Raw genomic sequence first — 17,250 nt, 5'->3', positions numbered from 1 at the left:
GTCACGTCAACATCATGTGCCCTGGTTTTTTATCAAATTGAAAGTATTCGAGGAAAGAACGCTTCATTCACATACATTCGAATCACGATGGAAATAGGGAAGTCGCGGCTAATTTAAAATGGAGGGAACGTTCAACGGTGTCAATTTGTGGTCGGGAAAACTGCGCAACGCGCTTTTGATACTTCTTGTCCCTCAGCCCTAAACATCTCTTACCATTCTATCTTATCCCTCCTTCATGAACAGTACCCTATGTGATAACTTGCCTTTATTCTTCCTTTGCAGTCATATTCTTCGCTCTTGAAACACTTTTGATCATTGACTTCCTTCGTTCGCTTGACTCCGGTGGCCAGAACCGCCGCTGCCACTAATATCGGATCGCGTTGGTGCTGTGACGGCAAAGAAACACGCGAGTCACTCACTCATTTCGAGCTGTCTTACCTGACGTATCCTGAGTTGGCTCGCAACTCTCTGTCACATTATTTGAAATCCGCACCACTTCTACGCTTGACACCGATCCATGACGCAAGAAGCTGATCCGGCACGTTCCCGAGTCTCAACCGCTGAGCAGCCTGCCAAAATGGGCCGAAGCAAACGGAAACAACTCCCCTGTGCGATGTTTGTCCATGCTGGCGCTGGATACCATAGCCGAGAGAATGAAGGGAAGCACCTTCTTGCCTGCTCACAGTATGGGTCCTCTTTCCACTTACTGATCAAAACTGACGGCAGACTTGTTATAGGGCGACCAAGGCTGGACTAGCTGCCCTGCAGGCTGGCGGGACTGCTGTGGAAGCGGTGGAGATTGCCATCATGATACTTGAGGACAATCCCATCACCAATGCCGGATATGGCAGCAACCTGACTGCCAAGGGTGTCGTTGAATGTGATGCTTCGATTATGGACCATCTTGGTCGCAGCGGTGCCGCTGGAGCTGTGCCCAGTAAGATGTCCTGTGCTTGTTGAAGAACCTTGATTTGATCTAATTGCGACGCAGATGTTAAGAACCCGATCATGCTGGCTCGCAAGATCTATGATGAGGCGTACAGATCTCCTGGTATGTCACGGGTGCCTCCCAACTTCCTCGTTGGTGACGGCGCCACGGACTTTGCATGGACCCATAATATTCCCAACGTTCCGGATGATGCTTTGATCACGGCCCCTGCAAGAGAGCGCTGGAACATCTGGACTCGCGAGATTCAGGAATACGAAGCGGAAAATTCACCTGATGAAAAGGAGGCTATGAATCCTTGGCTTCGTCGGCCACTACCCCCCATGTCATCTAGCATGGCCCTTTGCACCCCTCCCGCTCTTGATAAACTTGAGGCCGGAATTTTTCCCGCCAGTCAGCTCAACAGCGACAACGACCTCGATCGAATAATGTCCGGAACGACAATGGATGGCCAGTTTCCCCGTGTGAAGTCACGGTCAGCAGAAGAAAGTACCAGCTTCTTCAAGTCTGGCCCATCATTTTACCCAAAGAAGAATCTTACCGACGGCGAGGATGGAGAGGATCGTATCACAGATACAGTCGGGGCAATTGCGATTGATCGGTGGGGTAACATCGCCGCGGGGTCGTCATCTGGTGGCATTGGGATGAAACATCGAGGCCGAGTAGGACCTGCAGCGCTCATAGGCATCGGCACCCATGTCATGCCCGTTGACCCCTCCGACTCGGAACGAACAACCACAGCTGTCGTAACGTCTGGAACTGGTGAGCACATTTCCTCGACCTTTGCGGCCAGCACCTGTGCGTCTCGGATCTATTACGGCCAGAAGATGGGCTCAGCGGGTGTCTTCGTGCAAGTGCCTGAAGAAGAGGCCATCCACGCTATGATTGAAAATGAATTCATGAGTAAGAACGCCTCCATCTGTGTTTTGACCTCACCTGGCCTGACAATGTCCAGATCACCCCGCGGTCCAGAACAGCGAAGTCGGCGGTTCCATCGGAATCCTGGCTGTGAAGAAAACGGATGATGGCATTGGTCTCTTCTTTGCTCACAACACCGAGTCGTTTGTGAGTCGATTCCCAAAGGACATGAGGCTGTCTACTAATCCTACGCAGGCTGTTGCCTCTATGGCTGCAGGCGATGTCGAACCCCTAACCGTGATGTCCCGGAGCAGGAGAAACGGGGTCATTGCTCAGGGTGGGATCATGATTCGCTCCAAGAAGTAAGTGGGTTTAACTGACATGTCATTTGAAATTTCGCGGTTGCTTATCGTTCATGAGGCCATCCAACGACACCAGAGAGAAGAAGCGGCACAAGATAGCTCAGGACTAAGGAGGGTCTGCTTTCGTCAAGGGCCTCATGTCAATTACACTGACTGCACGCTTTCTTCCCCTCGGGGCCTTTCATATCTTCGTGGTACATTCTGGATTGTCCCCGCTGAGATTTCCTTTTCTCGTGTGGCTCCTGTGCATGTCCGGCGTTTTCTTCCTACATAGCGAGCATGGCTGTGTTAATTTCGAGGGCGCCTTTGGTTCCCTTTTTCTATGATCCATCCAGCTTGTTTCTGTCTGGGCAGTGCATCGATGCTGGCGCTCAGCGGTGTTTCTTTCAAGATTCATAGGCGAGTGATTCTATTAAGTCTCTAGAAATTCAAAAAAATTCCGAAAATCTGCCCGAAACTCTCGATCTGATAGATTTCCCTAGATAAAAGCTTTCTCGAATCCAGCGAGAAAAGTCTCTAGATATCCTCAAGGTATATTTACCCCCTAAACTGAACCTCCGATGCAATCAAGGCCCAGGCGTCGGTGTTGACAAAGGTGTCCCCGCCGCCGAGGTCCCATTGACCTGCTTCTTCTTTTTCTTCTTCCTTTTCAGGAGAGCAGGCTTGACATCGTACTCACCCACGTCCAGTTCGGTTCCACAAGTAAGACACACGCCACCCGGGGGAGCTTCACAGAAGATACTCAGACAGATGGAGCAGACGTAGCCGATATTAACCACTTTCCTGTGACAGAAGCAGGCCGCACGGAAATCCACGTCTTCTCTCGTCGGAAGCACCAGATGCCGACGGGAGCGCTGGTCGGGTAGGAATGCCATCATCAAGTACTGCAGCAGCCCGCGCGGCTCAGAAAGAGCCATGTACACACCCCTGGTAGCATCGCAGGCCTGCTGCAGGAAGACAGCATCACCACTAAGCTTACACACGTCGATGGGGATTTGTAACCGCTGGCAGGCGAAGATGCTATTCATCACAGGGATGTACTGGTGCGCCGAGTCGCTAGACCCGCTGACCGAGACGATCAGGATGCGGCTCTGGAGCCGCTCATCGTCGTTCGAGGCGGAGTATCGATTTGCACCGCCTCCCGCACCGGCTTCGGCTGCGTCTTCTAGGTCTGCGCCGCCGTGCTCTTCGGCCCAGGCGATTGTGCGCCGATTGATGTGGCTCAGTGCGAGTGTTAATGCGCCGGCCAGCATTGTGGAAGTGTTACCTCGGAGATCGTCGCTGCTCGTGGACACCATGAGTTCCTTCAGGTGGCGGGTCACTTGCTCTTCGACTACGCGGAACGGGCGGTACTTGTTCATCTGTGCGCTGGCTGCTCCGTTGGCTCCGTTCATCGAGACGTCTCCATCACGATCGAAGTCGCTCGGTGTCGGGACGGGATATAGCCATGTTGCTTTTTGGCTGTGTGATGCAACGACGGCGACTTCATTCGCGTAGTTGCAGGCCAGGTGCGCATTGATGAAGACGAGGATGTTCGCGACGGCTTTGGACAGCGGGAGGGAATCTTCCAAAGCAGCCCAGGCGTGCGGATTTGTGTCGATGACGATGGTGAGGAGGGATGGTGCGAGGTCTGTAGCCGTGAAATGTAAATATTAGCGAACGCTCCTTGCGGCGGTCATTAGGGAAGGTAACCGACCGGTGACGCCTAGCTCGTAGTGCTCGGAAGCATCAACGGAATTCATGGTGCCGGGACTGATCAATGAGGACGGAAGCTCATGGCGAGGTGGCCCAGGCCAGAGGTGATTCGATGAGAATCCAGACTGCGGAGCAGCGGCAACCTCTTCTGAGTGATGTCTCTTGGAAGGCGATAGCAAGCCAAGCGTAGTTTAAAGCGGATGATCCAAAACCAGCTCCGCGATAAGTCCAGTCACGGGACGATAACGAAGAACTGAGTCTACGTGCTCTTTGCCTTTTATTCCATGGCCATTATCTTCTATTTCTAATTGAGATATATTATGAACGTCGTCTGGATGAAGTATTGCCGGTGATGTTATGATTTTCAAGGTTTCATTAAATCGACGCCTTTCTCTTGGCAGGTCGAATAATTGGGGTGGTAAAATGCACTATGGGTAACACTATATATTCCGACTGATCTACGCCAGGATGATCACCTTGGCAGATTCCAAGTTTCTATTTCCGATCACCCTTAAACCCCTAGAATGACTCACTCAACCGTCTTAGAGCCCCCCCTCTAGGGAGCATCGAAGGAGAATGTAAGCAGCCGGGGAGCTATGACAATCTGTACATCGTATGCGGGAGAATGGAATTAAGGACGGCGCTACGCGGCGATTTCCTCGAATAAGGGACAGATGTCCCACATGATCGGCCCTGGCGGTCACCGACTCGTACCGCGTTTAGCTCATCCTGTTGGGATTATCTTACCAGGGATACCGCTATCTAACCGTACAGACAAGGAGCAGCGCCAGCTTAGCCTGGAGCAAACATAGGTTACATACATTAACTCTGTGACGAGTAAGTCTAAGCAGAGTGACGGCGTGCCCAGTTGGGTGGCTGTGGTTGGTCTTATCGGCGGGATTGATAATGGATTTGACTGAAATCAAGTGAGTTATCTGTCATTACATTTGGAAGCATTGGCAGAGAGCCACGGAGGGTAATACTTGTAATACGTATACGCAGGGAGATTTGAAGAATCTTGTCTGAGCCCTGTTCCCATTTGCTTTTTCTCATACGTGGCTCACTCCGATCTGATAAAATCGCGGTCAGCTCCCACCTATCTTCCTCTCTTTTTCTCCCGCTCCGCACCTCCGCCTCTCCGCCTTCCCCTCCTCAAAAAAAAAAGTCCCGCCTCCCGCCGCGTCTACGACTCTGAACGTTTTTCTTTATTACAACCACCCGTGAACTCGATAAGCGGGCTGTTATTTGTCTTCGGTGCTGATTACCAGCATCCCTGCAATGGTCCAAGTAACAGGCGAAGAGCGCGCTGTTCACCTGGCACGGGAGGCTGTCGAGTTGTTCGACGCCGGTCATCGCGAGGTGCGTAATACGCGATAGCACCCCCTGGAACACGAACCGGAGTCACCTCCAGGGTACTAACTGACCTTGAGCTTCATAGGCCGCATCACGCAATCTCCGAGAAGCTCTTTCCATTGCCGCTGACAACCCCGACGTGAAAGCCGCCTTCCTCAAAATCCAACAGGAAGAAGAAAATGGCCACCAGCTACTAGATCTTTGCCGACGCTACACTACACGAAAGGATGAGGCTGCCGGGAAAGAGGCCATAGCCTATCTTGGCGTAGACGGTCTGAAGCCTCCGGAGAATGTGGCGTTAGAATCGCTAAAGCTCCTGCTGGGTGAAAATGCCCATGCCCTGTCCGAGATACAGGACGAGATCATCTCAGGTCTGGTTCGACAAAGTGCCAGTGTCCGCCAGTACTTTTCCAACCAACTCCAGGTTTCCGTAACCGCCTTTTTTGACGAGATCTACGACCGCGGCGATGGAGCGGCGGTTTGTCTGGACACCGTGGTGTTGGATCCCAGTCTCTGGCCTACAGAGGACAAGCGATCTCACTGCGAGAACGAGCTATTTCAGTTGTTCTTGGCGAAGTTGATGGAGTCAGGCCACGACTTGGACGGTCGTTCTCTGAAGGGAATTACAAGACTCTTGGCAGTCGATGCGGAGCGCCTTCAACATCTGATCGATCATGAGGGATTCGAAGTGATTCTGTCGTCCCTCGACAACCGGCTGCCACTAGAAGTGCGCAGTCAAGCCACGTTGGCAACCGCCAAATACCTGGAGGTCGCCAAGGAGACTGGCGCGAAACAATTCTCTGGCTTGATCGCAGCCATGATCGCCAAGGGTCGCCTGGACGATTTCATTCTTGCTTTTTCCGCTGTGGCGGCTGTCTTTCCCGTGGCACCCGCGGCTGCGGCCACTGTGTTCCTTTCCGATGAATTTATGAACACGTTGACTCCGTTAGCGTCGCGGGATGCGAAGCGCAAACGAGTGGAGGTTTCGATCTTGGAGCTGCTCAATGCAGCTTGCATTAATCGTCCCTGCCGCGAAGCAGTTGCCAAACACTTCTCCGAGTGGCTGTCGCACACCCTGACTAACGGCAGCGACGAGGGGTCTGAACTGGCGGCGGTGGTTTTGGCGAAGATTCGAGCCTCTGAGCCTAATACGGCCGAGAACGGTAAGGTCGAGGATGCGGATACCGGTGTCTCTGAGCTGGTTCAACGTTTCAAGGGACTGATGTCTGAATCCAAGGCTGAACACATCTCCCACGCCATCGAGGGACTGGCCTATTCGTCGGTCAAGCCCGTTGTCAAGGACGAGCTGGCCAAGGACCCTACTTTTCTCCACGAACTGATCACGGTCCTGAAGAAGCATACCATCACCGACTCCTCTGTGCTCTATGGCGGCTTGATGGTCATTTTGAACCTCACCAAATTCCTCCCCAACCTCTCGGAAGAGCAGAAGAAAATGTCCCAGCTGAAGGACTACGCGGATGCATCGACTGGCAAGGCTAGGGCTGCCCCGGATCCGCTAGAAGAGGATGAGGTGGTGCTTGACCGGTGCGGGGTCGTCATTGACGCGGGCGTCATGTCCTTACTGGTGGAGTGTGGACGTGTTGCTATGCCTTCCATTCACGATCTCACAGCCAAGATTCTCCTCGCTCTGGCACGGCGAACAAAGTCACGAGGTACTCTGGCTCAGCAGGGTGCCGTCAAGTTGTTGCTCAGCCTGGCCGTCCCGAAACAGGGCAATCCCAGTTTCGCCACGGAGACGACACAGAATGCGTCCCACGCATTGACTCGAATCCTTATCTCCGTCGACCCTTCACATGTGTTCCCATCCTCCGGCTTCCCCCAGGTCACGTCTGCTGTGCGGCCTTTGCTCTCTCTTCTGTCAACGCCTGAGTCGGCCCCCATCTCGGTAGACCAGCCTCGTGACCTTCTCCCGGTGTTTGAAAGTTTACTTGCTCTGACAAACCTTGCTTCTTATCCACACGACGATACACCCGCCGAACTCATGGTGCGGGAAGGCTGGCCCGCCGTGGAAGACCTCCTCTTGTCCAGTAACCCTCGCGTGCAGCGGGCAGCCTGCGAACTGGTCTGCAATCTGATGACCTGCGAGTCTGGCATCGTCAAATTTGCCGACGGCTCTAAGCGCGCGTCCCAACGCCTCCACATCCTTCTGGCCCTTACCGACGCCGACGACTTCCCCACTCGACGAGCCGCTGGCGGCGCGATTGCCATGTTGACCGAGTATGACGCGGCCGTTGCCGCAGTCTTGGAACGACCTCGTGGAGTGGATCTCTTGCTAGGTTTGTGCCAGGAGGAGGACGACTCTCTCGTCCACCGAGGCGCGGTGTGCGTGCGCAACCTGACCTGCACGGCATCAGGTGACATCGGAGCTCGTGCAAAGGAAGCGGTTCGCGCTGCGAATGGTATCGACATTCTGACGGCGTGTATCAAGAAAACGTCGAACCAGGCTGTGTTACAGGCGGGCGTGGAGGCATTGAAACCGCTGGTCCAGTGACCGACACGAGCATGTTGCTATTCGATGGCTTTCTGCGAGAGCAACGTCTTCGCATGTACACCCAGCTGGAGTTTTATCTTTCTGTTTACGGGTTTCTTTTGATGGCCCTCATGATGATGAGCACATACTTTGGTTTAGCGTTCTTTTCTTGCGTTGGGGAATATGGAATGGGGGCGTTTCTTGACTTGCTATGGGGTTGCCCCGCATTGGGGCTTAGCTATAGAGAGTATGAATCAATTTCTGAAACATGCATTCCGAGGTCGTGGTAGTTGACTACGCATTCCTAAGGAACCTTGGATTACTCGATGTTTCCCTTACGCTACTTTGGTTTAATGATGTTACGTGTGAGCATGTCCTAACCGAGAAGGACTTGCATGACTCACAAGGCTACTACAGGCTACCGGGGGTCCGGTTATCGGAAGAAAACGAGTTGCCCGGATATCACTAGGCATGCCCCGCACCGGACGACATGGACACAATTGACATCTTATGGCGCGTTGGTATGATCACAAGACCTTTTATCCGGATGCTCGAGGGTGCTTGCATACCCTCCGGCCTCACTCGGGGAGGCTCATAGTTGACTTCGAGGGCCCATTTCGGTCAGACACGGGCTGTCACGGTCACCAGCCAAGGGACTCAGAAATGTCCCGACAGACCATCCAGAAGGTGTCCAAGTCAATGCTAGCCCTATTGAAAGTGACCAAAGTGGATGGATGGAAGGTCACATGACGAACACGAATTAGGGCCGGGATCGAAGCACGTTTCGGGGTTCTGATTGGCCCGGCTCCGCTAATCAGCGAGCACAGATCTTGCCCTGCACAGAACCTGTCAATGAACCGCGCGGGGATCGGGATCGACAAATCACCGGCGCCGTCGAATGCACACCTTCATCCTGGCCCTCGTTAGTTGCTCAACGCCTCTTGGTCGCTCTTTTGCTTTGTTTCACCGTTTCCTTCATTTCCTTCATTCTCTTTTAAACCTTACGTCTCCACCCACACTGATCAGAGTTTTTTATTCTTTCACCGCTTCGCATCCACTTAAACCCACCAGGTACAGTCGGCCTTTTGAGGCTACACTTTCACCCCCTCCCTCATGGCGCCAATTACCTCTTTCCTTCTTTGCGTACGGCCGCTCACCTGATCACTGCTTGTGATCCTCAGATTGCCGACTCGACCCGAACCTCCGATCCCGTGCGCCGTGTGGAAGATTTGAGGATTCGTGTCGGAGAAACTGGTGGAATAAAGGAAAAGAACAGCGTGGTGAGAGGTCATTTTGACCCCGAACACTTCACTCGTCAATATGAAGTTCGGTCGCAACTTGCCTCAGTTCACCGTGCCGGAATGGAGCTCCTCGTACATCAAGTACAAGGCGTTGAAGAAACTCATCAAGTCCGCGGCTGAGCAAGTCAAGGCTGGCCAAGAGGCGGATCTGGCCGGTAAGTGTGGTGCTCTGTCGACTCGAGTCCTCCTGCATCCCTCGGAGCACCGTTCTAACTAGGATGTCCGTTGGTTGCGTTCTATAGGTTTCTTCTACTCTCTCGACCGAAATGTCGAGGACGTCGATTACTTCTACAACAAGAAATATGCCGAGTACGCCCGCCGTCTGAAGCTGCTGGAGGAGCGCTATGGTTATTCCATGGAAGGTCACCATCCATTGGAGCCCGAGGATAGGCATGATCTGCGCGAGGCCCTCCTCGACCTGCGCTACCATCTCCGCCGCTTACAGTGGTACGGCGAAGTCAATCGCCGCGGCTTTGTCAAGATTACGAAGAAACTCGATAAGAAGGTTGGTGCCCAGGCTCAGAAGCGTTATCTGGAGACCAAGGTCGATCCCGCTCCCTTTGCCTCCAATGCTCGCGTGTTCAAGGCCCAAGAGCGCATCAACACATGGATGGCCGTTATCACCGACCAATCCAAGGAGCAAGAGAAGTTTGACGATGCCAGCTCGACCCACTCCTCTCTGTCGCTGAAGCGTGGTCCGTCCCGGCCGTTCTTGAATCTGCCCACCAGCGTTGTGACGGCGGTGGACGATGCCCTCAAAAAAGATGATGTTCATGTTTTGCTGGAACTGCTTGAGACCCTGAAAACCGCTGCGGATGAAGCTGGTGAAGGCGTCTTTCTTAAGGTCCTCAAGACCCTCATCCAGCGAGCCATTCTACACAGGGCTCGGGCTTGCCTGTCCGCCCTTTTGCCTCGCGTTGACACCCTTGAGGAAGATGATGAAATCAATCGTCGCAACTGTCTGCATCGTCTGGTCATCTCAATTGGCCGTGGGCAGTCGACCACCGACTCCGAGCCCGCGGCGTCGTTGGTGCTTGACTTCCCTTTGGAGACGTCCCGTTACATCACTCCTGCAGCCCCGCCAACCCTGCAGCCGCCACGCTCTGTAGTCAAGGAGGCACACATGCCCCAGCAACTGGGTCGTGATGACCCGGCTGTTTCTCTTTTGACCCATGTGCTGGGTGCTTTGCGCCCGAACCAGCGCGAAGCACTGATGGCGAAGGATATCTCTGGACGCACTCCGCTGCACTATTCAGCCCAGTATGGTTTCAAGGTTGTTTGTGAAGTCATTATCGAACACCTGAGGGAATGGGAAATGTTCGATGTCAGCGAGGGCATCGACGGTCCTTTGTGGCAGGATGATGATGGCTGGGCGCCTCTTCACTTGAGTGTGGTCGGTGGCCACCCGATGACTACCCGGTACTTGCTCGATGCCGAGAACTGGAAAGGATCCCACAGACAGGAGGACCAGGTCCGCAAACAGACGCCCAAGTCTAGCGCAGTTCTTGCACTAGCAACCAAGGCCAACTTTGTGGACATTGTTCAGCTTTTGGTGGACGCCGGCGTTGATATCAACTATCAAGACGAGCAGGGTGAAACTGCACTTCATGTTGCTGCCCGCTTCGGTCACGATGAATGTGCCCGGATTCTTCTCGCGGGTTCTGAATACCAAAAGGCGAACACGGATCTGCCAGAAAAGACCTACGCGTGGACACCGCTGTTCATTGCATGTGTTGATGGCTCCTTGAATGTAGCCCAGCAGCTGATTGCGGCTGGTGCGGATGTTGATAGGTTCGACTCTTCTGGCTGGACGGCCAAGGAGCATGCGTCATTGCGAGGCCACCTGGATATCGCGCGGTGTCTTGCCGAAGTGAGCCCTGGTCCCCCGGCTACTGAGCCCGAGCCGATCGCGGTTCCTACCAACACTTCGTCCGCGTCGTCTTCGCCGCCTTCCCAGTCCTCTTTGACGGATCGTCGGTCGAATGCGCCTGGTTCCACCTTTCCGGGGAATTCTGGGCTACGAAATACTGAACCTATTAAGACTTTTGGACACCGGTATCTCACCGACGAGACCATGATTTTGGTCAGCCTGGGAACAATGGATATGCGGAAGCCTCTAGAAACAGTCAACCTCGACCGCATCCCTATGGAGAACGCACACGCGACGCAGCTGGATACGGCCCTGTCTCTGGTAGTTACCGCTAGCGGTGCCCATGGAGAGCCCGAGGTGATTGATCTCCCTGTTCAGGATAATATCTCGACTGAACCGATTGTTTTTCACACCACCGATGCGAGCAAGGTCCGCCTTCTTTTCGATCTCGTGCCCACCTACGCCGGATCGAAGGAGAAAATTGTTGGCCGTGGTGTTGCACTTCTTTCCAGCATCAAGCCGACAGTTGGTTCTCAACGAATCAACCTCAAGGGCGACTCTACCGTTCCCATCGTCGCTGCCAACACTCTGGATGTGATTGGGTCTGTGACCTTCAACTTTCTGATTATCACCCCTTTCAAGCACCCAAACATGTCGATCGCCGGCAATCAGACATACTGGCGAACTGTGAGCTCGACGATGGTCATCGGGCACCGAGGTCTGGGTAAGAACATGGCCAGTCGTAACTCCCTTCAACTGGGTGAAAACACTATTCAATCATTCATCGCAGCTGCAAACTTGGGTGCGTCCTACGTCGAGTTTGATGTACAGCTTACGAAAGACCATGTCCCTGTCATTTATCACGACTTTTTGGTCAGTGAGACCGGCATTGACGCCCCTGTGCATACCTTGACGGTGGACCAGTTCTTGGAACTCGGCAAGGGTCGGCACCGCAACGTCTTGCCCGGCGGCGTTGATGTTCATGGCGATACAACCCCGGGCACTCGGCAACGCTCGATGTCTGTGGGTGGCTCTGAGTATAACCCGGCCGAGTTGACCGAGAAGATCAAGCACACACGCGATTTCAAGAAGAAGGGATTCAAGGGCAACACCCGTGGCGAGCACATTCAAGCCCCATTCGCCACTCTGGAGGAATTGTTTAGAAAGATTCCCAACCCAGTTGGCTTCAACATTGAACTGAGTGAGTCCAAACAGCTTCCTAAAGAACAGCTACCTTTTCGACGATCTAACCAAGATCGCCAGAGTATCCCATGCTCCACGAGAGCGAAGAGGAAGAAATGGACACCTACGCCGTCGAACTGAATTCTTTCGTCGATACCATCCTCACCAAGGTCTATGATATGGGCATGGGGCGTGACATATTGTTCTCCAGCTTCAACCCTGACATTTGTCTCCTGCTGTCCTTCAAGCAGCCGTCCATCCCGGTTCTTTTCCTAACCGACGCCGGTGCCTCCCCAGTCGGTGACATTCGCGCCAGCAGTCTGCAGGAGGCCATTCGATTCGCTTCGCGCTGGAACCTCCTTGGCATTGTGTCTCAGGCCGAGCCTCTGGTCTTGTGCCCGCGTCTCGTGCGTATTGTTAAGGAATCCGGTCTCGTCTGCGTGTCCTACGGCACCCTCAACAACGACGGCGTCAACGTCGACGTAAGTCTCATTACTCCTCCCAAGTCCAAAACGCACAAACTAATCAATGGATACACACAGTACCAAGTCGCCGAAGGCATCGACGCTGTCATCGTCGACTCCGTTTTGGGCATCACAAACGGCCTCATTCAGCGCCAGCACAAGAGCGAGCGCACGCCCGGCCCCTCGCCTAACCCGGGAGCTGTCAGCGACAAGGGTGCCATCCGGGTTCCGATCCTGGACCAGGCGAAGCGGGATACCGCTAACCTTGATGTGGATCCTGCTACCGTTCTCTGAAATTCGACAGACTCATGTTGTATATTTTTAACAGTCACATAAAAACGTGCATTGCATGTCCATAGTTGCATATGGCTTGTTGCCAGCTTCAACAGCAAATACCAATGCTCTTCTCTTTTCGTGTCTAATATTCTACATGATATGATTGTTTACTGGCAACACCCCGACCGCAGGTGGCAAGCCCACTAGTTAGATGGGGGTAGTCTCATTGATCAGGCATATAATGGGGCCTATTCAGGACCTTGTCGCTTTGCGGGGGTTATGGGGCAATCCAAGCCCAAAGTTGCGCAACACGATGCCGTGATTACAGAAAACGTGAATTCTTAATTTTGACCAGAATTGCCAACGACCAGTATGAATGGGGATATTAATTGCATAAGCTCACAAATTACCAAACTTGCACACGGCGTCTCAATACCCGGATACCACTTCATTGTCTTTTTCCATTTTCTGGAGCAGAATTCCTGAAGTTACTTAGGACCCCCGAATCATTTTACCACTCAATTTCGATGCTTTCGTGAAGCTGCGAATATCTTCAATCAGTTGCACCGGCTTCTCAACTGAAGCAAAGTGACCGCCCTTCTCGTGCTCTTTCCAGAAGACAATCTTCTTCCCCACCGCAGCCTCTGCCCACCATTGCTGAGCGTACATGGGATCCTTGGGGAACACCGAGACGCCCATGGGAATGCTAATCATTCTGGTCAAGCAGGTCTTCATCTCCATTTCCCCTTCGCCCATGGTGGTCTTGTAGATCTCTGCATGGCCTGGAGTGCCATTGAGGATGTATATCTGGTTGATCGACCTGTAATTAGCAGGATTTTTCACGCTCTTTTCATCCATTAGGTCTGTTGACTTGCCATGGCCCATGTTATAACCTCCTCATCCTTCCAGACAAAGTCATCGTCAATCAGATGCTGCATTTTGTCGCGAAGCCAGCACATCATCCCAAACGGGCTATCTGTCAGCGCGTACGAGATAGTTTGCGGCTTTGTTCCTTGGATCTGTCTATAACCGTTTTCCTCATCCATCCACCATTTCATTCGCTTGAGATTTTTTGCCTCGTACTCGCTCCAGAAACCCGTCAAGTAGCCAAACACAAGCCTGCCAAATGCAAAAGGCGCCCAGAGAGCAGATGGCGGCAAACTGAAGATCATGTTTATGTGGATACCGATGCACTGTTTCTCATGTTCCAGCGCCATCACCCGCGCGAGAAGACTGCCCCAATCACCGCCCTGCGCGATGTATTGGTTATAGCCTAGCGCCAGCATCAGCTTGTTTAGCGTTGCAGCCATTTCGATGACGCCAAACGGCTTTTTGGGGTAGGATGAGAAGCCGTATCCAGGAAGACTTGGGGCAACGACGTGGTAGGCCTGGGCGTCGGGCGAGGATGGCTTTGTGAGTTCATCGATGATATATCGCACCTCGGTGAAGTTTCCCGGCCACCCATGTATGAAAATTAGAGGAAGAGCGTCATCGGAGGGTGACAAATGATGCACAAAATGTATGGTGAGATCCTCGTCGTTATGAGAGATGGGTAGCGTAAACATGTCCATCTCGCAGTTCAGCTGGGCTTCTACTTTGCGCCAATCAAACTGGTCAGTCCAATAGTTCTTGAGGTGTGTGGCCACTTCAATAGGCAAGCCAAAGGACCATTGCTTATCGACGGGAAGCTCTTTGCCTGGGGGAAGACGAGTCGTTTTGACGCGATCGGTGATCCATGAAAGTTGTTCCTCAGGAACGGCAATTTTGAAAGGCGTGGGCTTGACCATGATGAATGTCTGAATTGTTAAATACAGTCAATTTGAGGTTATGTTGGCGAGAAACGAATTACAGATTAATATTGACAGCGTGGGGTGTTGGAGCCTGGCGAAGGACGCTGCTTGTAACATGTCAGCTCTTAGGATGGTATGTATATAACGTGATCGGTGAGGGGGTGAGCCATGTAAGCGAGTGAGTCACCCTGCCATTTTGTCTTACTTTAGGCCTTTTCTTTTATAATAGCCTGGCTGACGCTCAGCTATAACCAAAACGCCTTTATGTTAAGGAAACTATCTATCTAGGCTGGACAAATTTGAATATCCTAAAGACATTATATGTGAATACTGAATGAACTTGGGTTATAAGGGAGTTGTAATACTTGGATTGAGAGAATCTACTGTATTGGCCGGGTTAAAGACCACCCGCTGTACAGCCTAGATATTTTCCCTATGCACAATAGCATCAGGAGCTAGGTTTGCGCAGACTAGTCTCGTGTTTTGATTATTTTGAGAGTGGGCGCTTTCAAAAATGAAAATTTTATTATGGGAGGTCACTACTACTACTACTACAGCCTCATCACCAACAACAACAGCAAATATTTAATAGAAGAAAGGAATATAAGAGAGAGAGAGACAGATAAGTTAGAAGATAATAAAAGAGAATCTCCCAAGGCTTACGGCTGTAAATAACGCGTGAAAACTTTTAAACCTACTACAATTGCTCAATTATTGCCTAGCTAATCCACTTAATTTTCAACCCCAGCTAGTTAGATTTGTAGGCATCATTGCCAACCTTCCTGCTGCTTCAGACATTCCTGCGCTCCGCCAAACCTGGTATACCGCGTAGTCTCCACGTTGGTCTATAGACCCAAAAATTCTGCTCTGCATTGCCTCATCTGTGATTTCGTTTCCATCGGTGAGAAAGAAAAGCACACCAGGCCCAGTGAGGAAATCCGGAAGATCGAGGATAACAAAGAAGGTACGGTATGGCTCCCTTCCCGATGGAATTTCAATCTCGGGCTCATGTCGCTTCTGCGGGAAACTCCGGCTGCCTCGATGAAGCGCTCCTATGGCTATCTCTGGGCGAGAGTTGATGAGATCCCGGTGCGATGCTAGGGTAGCAGCTAGGGATTGATCCCCTGAAAAGAACTCGAAGTTGACCGTCTTTCCCCGTGCAAGGCTGTCGATAATCGCAGTAGTAAAGGCCTTAGCGATTGGCATAAGCTCCAATCCGAGCTGCTTATAAGGGAAGGCGATGTAAATAATATACTGAAGATCAAGTTCTGCTGTCGTGGCTATATGATTCGACTTAATAGCAACAGCACCATCGGAGGGTGCTGATATATCAAATTGGTTATGGTCCAACGAATCAGCTTGGATCTGTAGTAATTCAATCATCTCCGGCGCTAGAGGTTGGTTGGATAAGGACGGATCGCCCTCATCTTCATTTAGACCATAATCGAACTGATGCCCCGCAACATCGCTCCCACTTTGGATAACTAGGGAGGAGAGTTCTCGGCAATTGTCATCCACATCATCGCTCCCACTTCGGATAACTAGGGAGGAGAGTTCTCGGCAATTGTTATCCACATGTCGGCATTTTCGCACAATAAGTTCTTCTCTCTCTGATTGTACTTGGCAATCAACACTGATGATCGAAGGATTAAATTCACGTGTTGTAGCGGATTCAATTCGAGAGGCAAGATCGACTTTCGCTCTAAGCGGAAAACTCCGATTACAATTTACCCACAGCGGACCAGATTCAGCTTCATATCGCGGTATGAATGTATCGCGGAAGCTATAGGAAGTCATCACTAGTAGAAACCCCTGCAAAAGCCAATTTTTGTTGTTGGGTGCCACTTTCGCGATACCAGGGAAGAAATATTCTCCGGGAATACTATTCTTTCGGTGAAGAATTTCCCGTCTTTGATGCTCCACACAGGCGAATACATTAGGCTGGGGGGCATAGATCTCATATGAGAGGGTTTCGGAGGGATAGGAAGAGATCTGCGAAGAGAGATATCGACAGATAGAGGTGTAGACATCTTCCGAGTCGTCTTCAGAGTCCAAGCTTAGGGGAACGGTGCTGTAAACCTGGATGGCGATTTGTGGAAGATGAACTGGTAAGGCTTCCGGGTTGGTCTCTTTGAGTGTCATGAAAATCGCAGGTTGCTGTGCGTGGTCTTGGTAATGTTGGGCAACCCATCGGGTACACGGAGTCTGTCGCCAAGCTTTGATCCTGGCCATTGTGCTGTATCTTTAGTGGAGGAAGAGGGGTAATAGGACAAATAGGCGCAGTCTGTTGAAAAGAGGATGGTGATGATAACACTTAAAAGACTAACCCTCTCGGGTTAGTTCAAGGCGGCGGGGAGACTAACTCACCCTGTGCTCCGGGAGCCGATCGCACTTCCAGAGGCGACAGTTTTACCGTCACCATTATTATGAACGAAGACTCTATCGGTGGTTTGTACAGCATCTAGAGTCTATTAAGTTCCATTAACTAAATTGCACTGATTTATCAGCCTTCCAATTTTTATTGTCGTTGAAAACATATCATGTAAACTTTAGGTCAATCCAGATCTTGAGACTAGAGTTGACTTCGTTCACGACAAGAACAAAATACGACGCGCGAAAAGTGAGAGTGCGCGACCGCTTATATCCGTCCCGGCTACCCATT

At 51.9% G+C, this 17,250-nt stretch overlaps 7 protein-coding genes across 7 annotated transcripts; 3 read left to right on the top strand and 4 right to left on the bottom strand.

Moving 5' to 3' along the window:
* Nucleotides 1–517: 517 nt before the first annotated feature.
* N7498_008219 (threonine aspartase 1) lies at nucleotides 518–2,170 on the top strand (the record flags this gene model as incomplete). The annotated part of the gene is made up of 5 exons (XM_058455281.1): nucleotides 518–684; nucleotides 738–937; nucleotides 992–1,849; nucleotides 1,902–2,011; nucleotides 2,060–2,170. 5 exons carry the CDS (start codon nucleotides 518–520, stop codon nucleotides 2,168–2,170), a joined length of 1,446 nt encoding a protein of 481 aa, XP_058305269.1.
* Nucleotides 2,171–2,732: 562 nt separating this feature from the next.
* Nucleotides 2,733–3,908, bottom strand: N7498_008218 (TFIIH/NER complex subunit TFB4; the record flags this gene model as incomplete). Its single annotated transcript, XM_058455280.1, has 2 exons — nucleotides 2,733–3,796; nucleotides 3,863–3,908. The coding sequence occupies 2 exons, from the start codon at nucleotides 3,906–3,908 to the stop codon at nucleotides 2,733–2,735; spliced, it is 1,110 nt and encodes a 369-aa protein (XP_058305268.1).
* Nucleotides 3,909–5,139: 1,231 nt separating this feature from the next.
* Nucleotides 5,140–7,726, top strand: N7498_008217 (UNC45-central domain-containing protein; the record flags this gene model as incomplete). The annotated part of the gene is made up of 2 exons (XM_058455279.1): nucleotides 5,140–5,220; nucleotides 5,300–7,726. 2 exons carry the CDS (start codon nucleotides 5,140–5,142, stop codon nucleotides 7,724–7,726), a joined length of 2,508 nt encoding a protein of 835 aa, XP_058305267.1.
* Nucleotides 7,727–9,025: 1,299 nt separating this feature from the next.
* N7498_008216 (glycerophosphocholine phosphodiesterase) lies at nucleotides 9,026–12,816 on the top strand (the record flags this gene model as incomplete). The annotated part of the gene is made up of 4 exons (XM_058455278.1): nucleotides 9,026–9,161; nucleotides 9,249–12,077; nucleotides 12,140–12,540; nucleotides 12,601–12,816. The coding sequence occupies 4 exons, from the start codon at nucleotides 9,026–9,028 to the stop codon at nucleotides 12,814–12,816; spliced, it is 3,582 nt and encodes a 1,193-aa protein (XP_058305266.1).
* Nucleotides 12,817–13,290: 474 nt separating this feature from the next.
* N7498_008215 (epoxide hydrolase) lies at nucleotides 13,291–13,554 on the bottom strand (the record flags this gene model as incomplete). Its single annotated transcript, XM_058455277.1, has 1 exon — nucleotides 13,291–13,554. The coding sequence occupies one exon, from the start codon at nucleotides 13,552–13,554 to the stop codon at nucleotides 13,291–13,293; it is 264 nt and encodes an 87-aa protein (XP_058305265.1).
* Nucleotides 13,555–13,655: 101 nt separating this feature from the next.
* On the bottom strand, nucleotides 13,656–14,585 carry N7498_008214 (epoxide hydrolase domain-containing protein; the record flags this gene model as incomplete). Its single annotated transcript, XM_058455276.1, has 1 exon — nucleotides 13,656–14,585. One exon carries the CDS (start codon nucleotides 14,583–14,585, stop codon nucleotides 13,656–13,658), a length of 930 nt encoding a protein of 309 aa, XP_058305264.1.
* A 741-nt stretch (nucleotides 14,586–15,326) lies between these two features.
* Nucleotides 15,327–16,820, bottom strand: N7498_008213 (uncharacterized protein; the record flags this gene model as incomplete). Its single annotated transcript, XM_058455275.1, has 1 exon — nucleotides 15,327–16,820. One exon carries the CDS (start codon nucleotides 16,818–16,820, stop codon nucleotides 15,327–15,329), a length of 1,494 nt encoding a protein of 497 aa, XP_058305263.1.
* Nucleotides 16,821–17,250: the final 430 nt, after the last annotated feature.

This window comes from Penicillium cinerascens (assembly GCF_028974065.1).
Source record: "Penicillium cinerascens strain IBT 15544 chromosome Unknown scaffold_4_segment0_segment0, whole genome shotgun sequence".
Classification (NCBI taxonomy): domain Eukaryota; kingdom Fungi; phylum Ascomycota; class Eurotiomycetes; order Eurotiales; family Aspergillaceae; genus Penicillium; species Penicillium cinerascens.
Note: the sequence above shows the minus strand (reverse complement) of the source record. Positions and strands in the feature narration are given on the sequence as shown.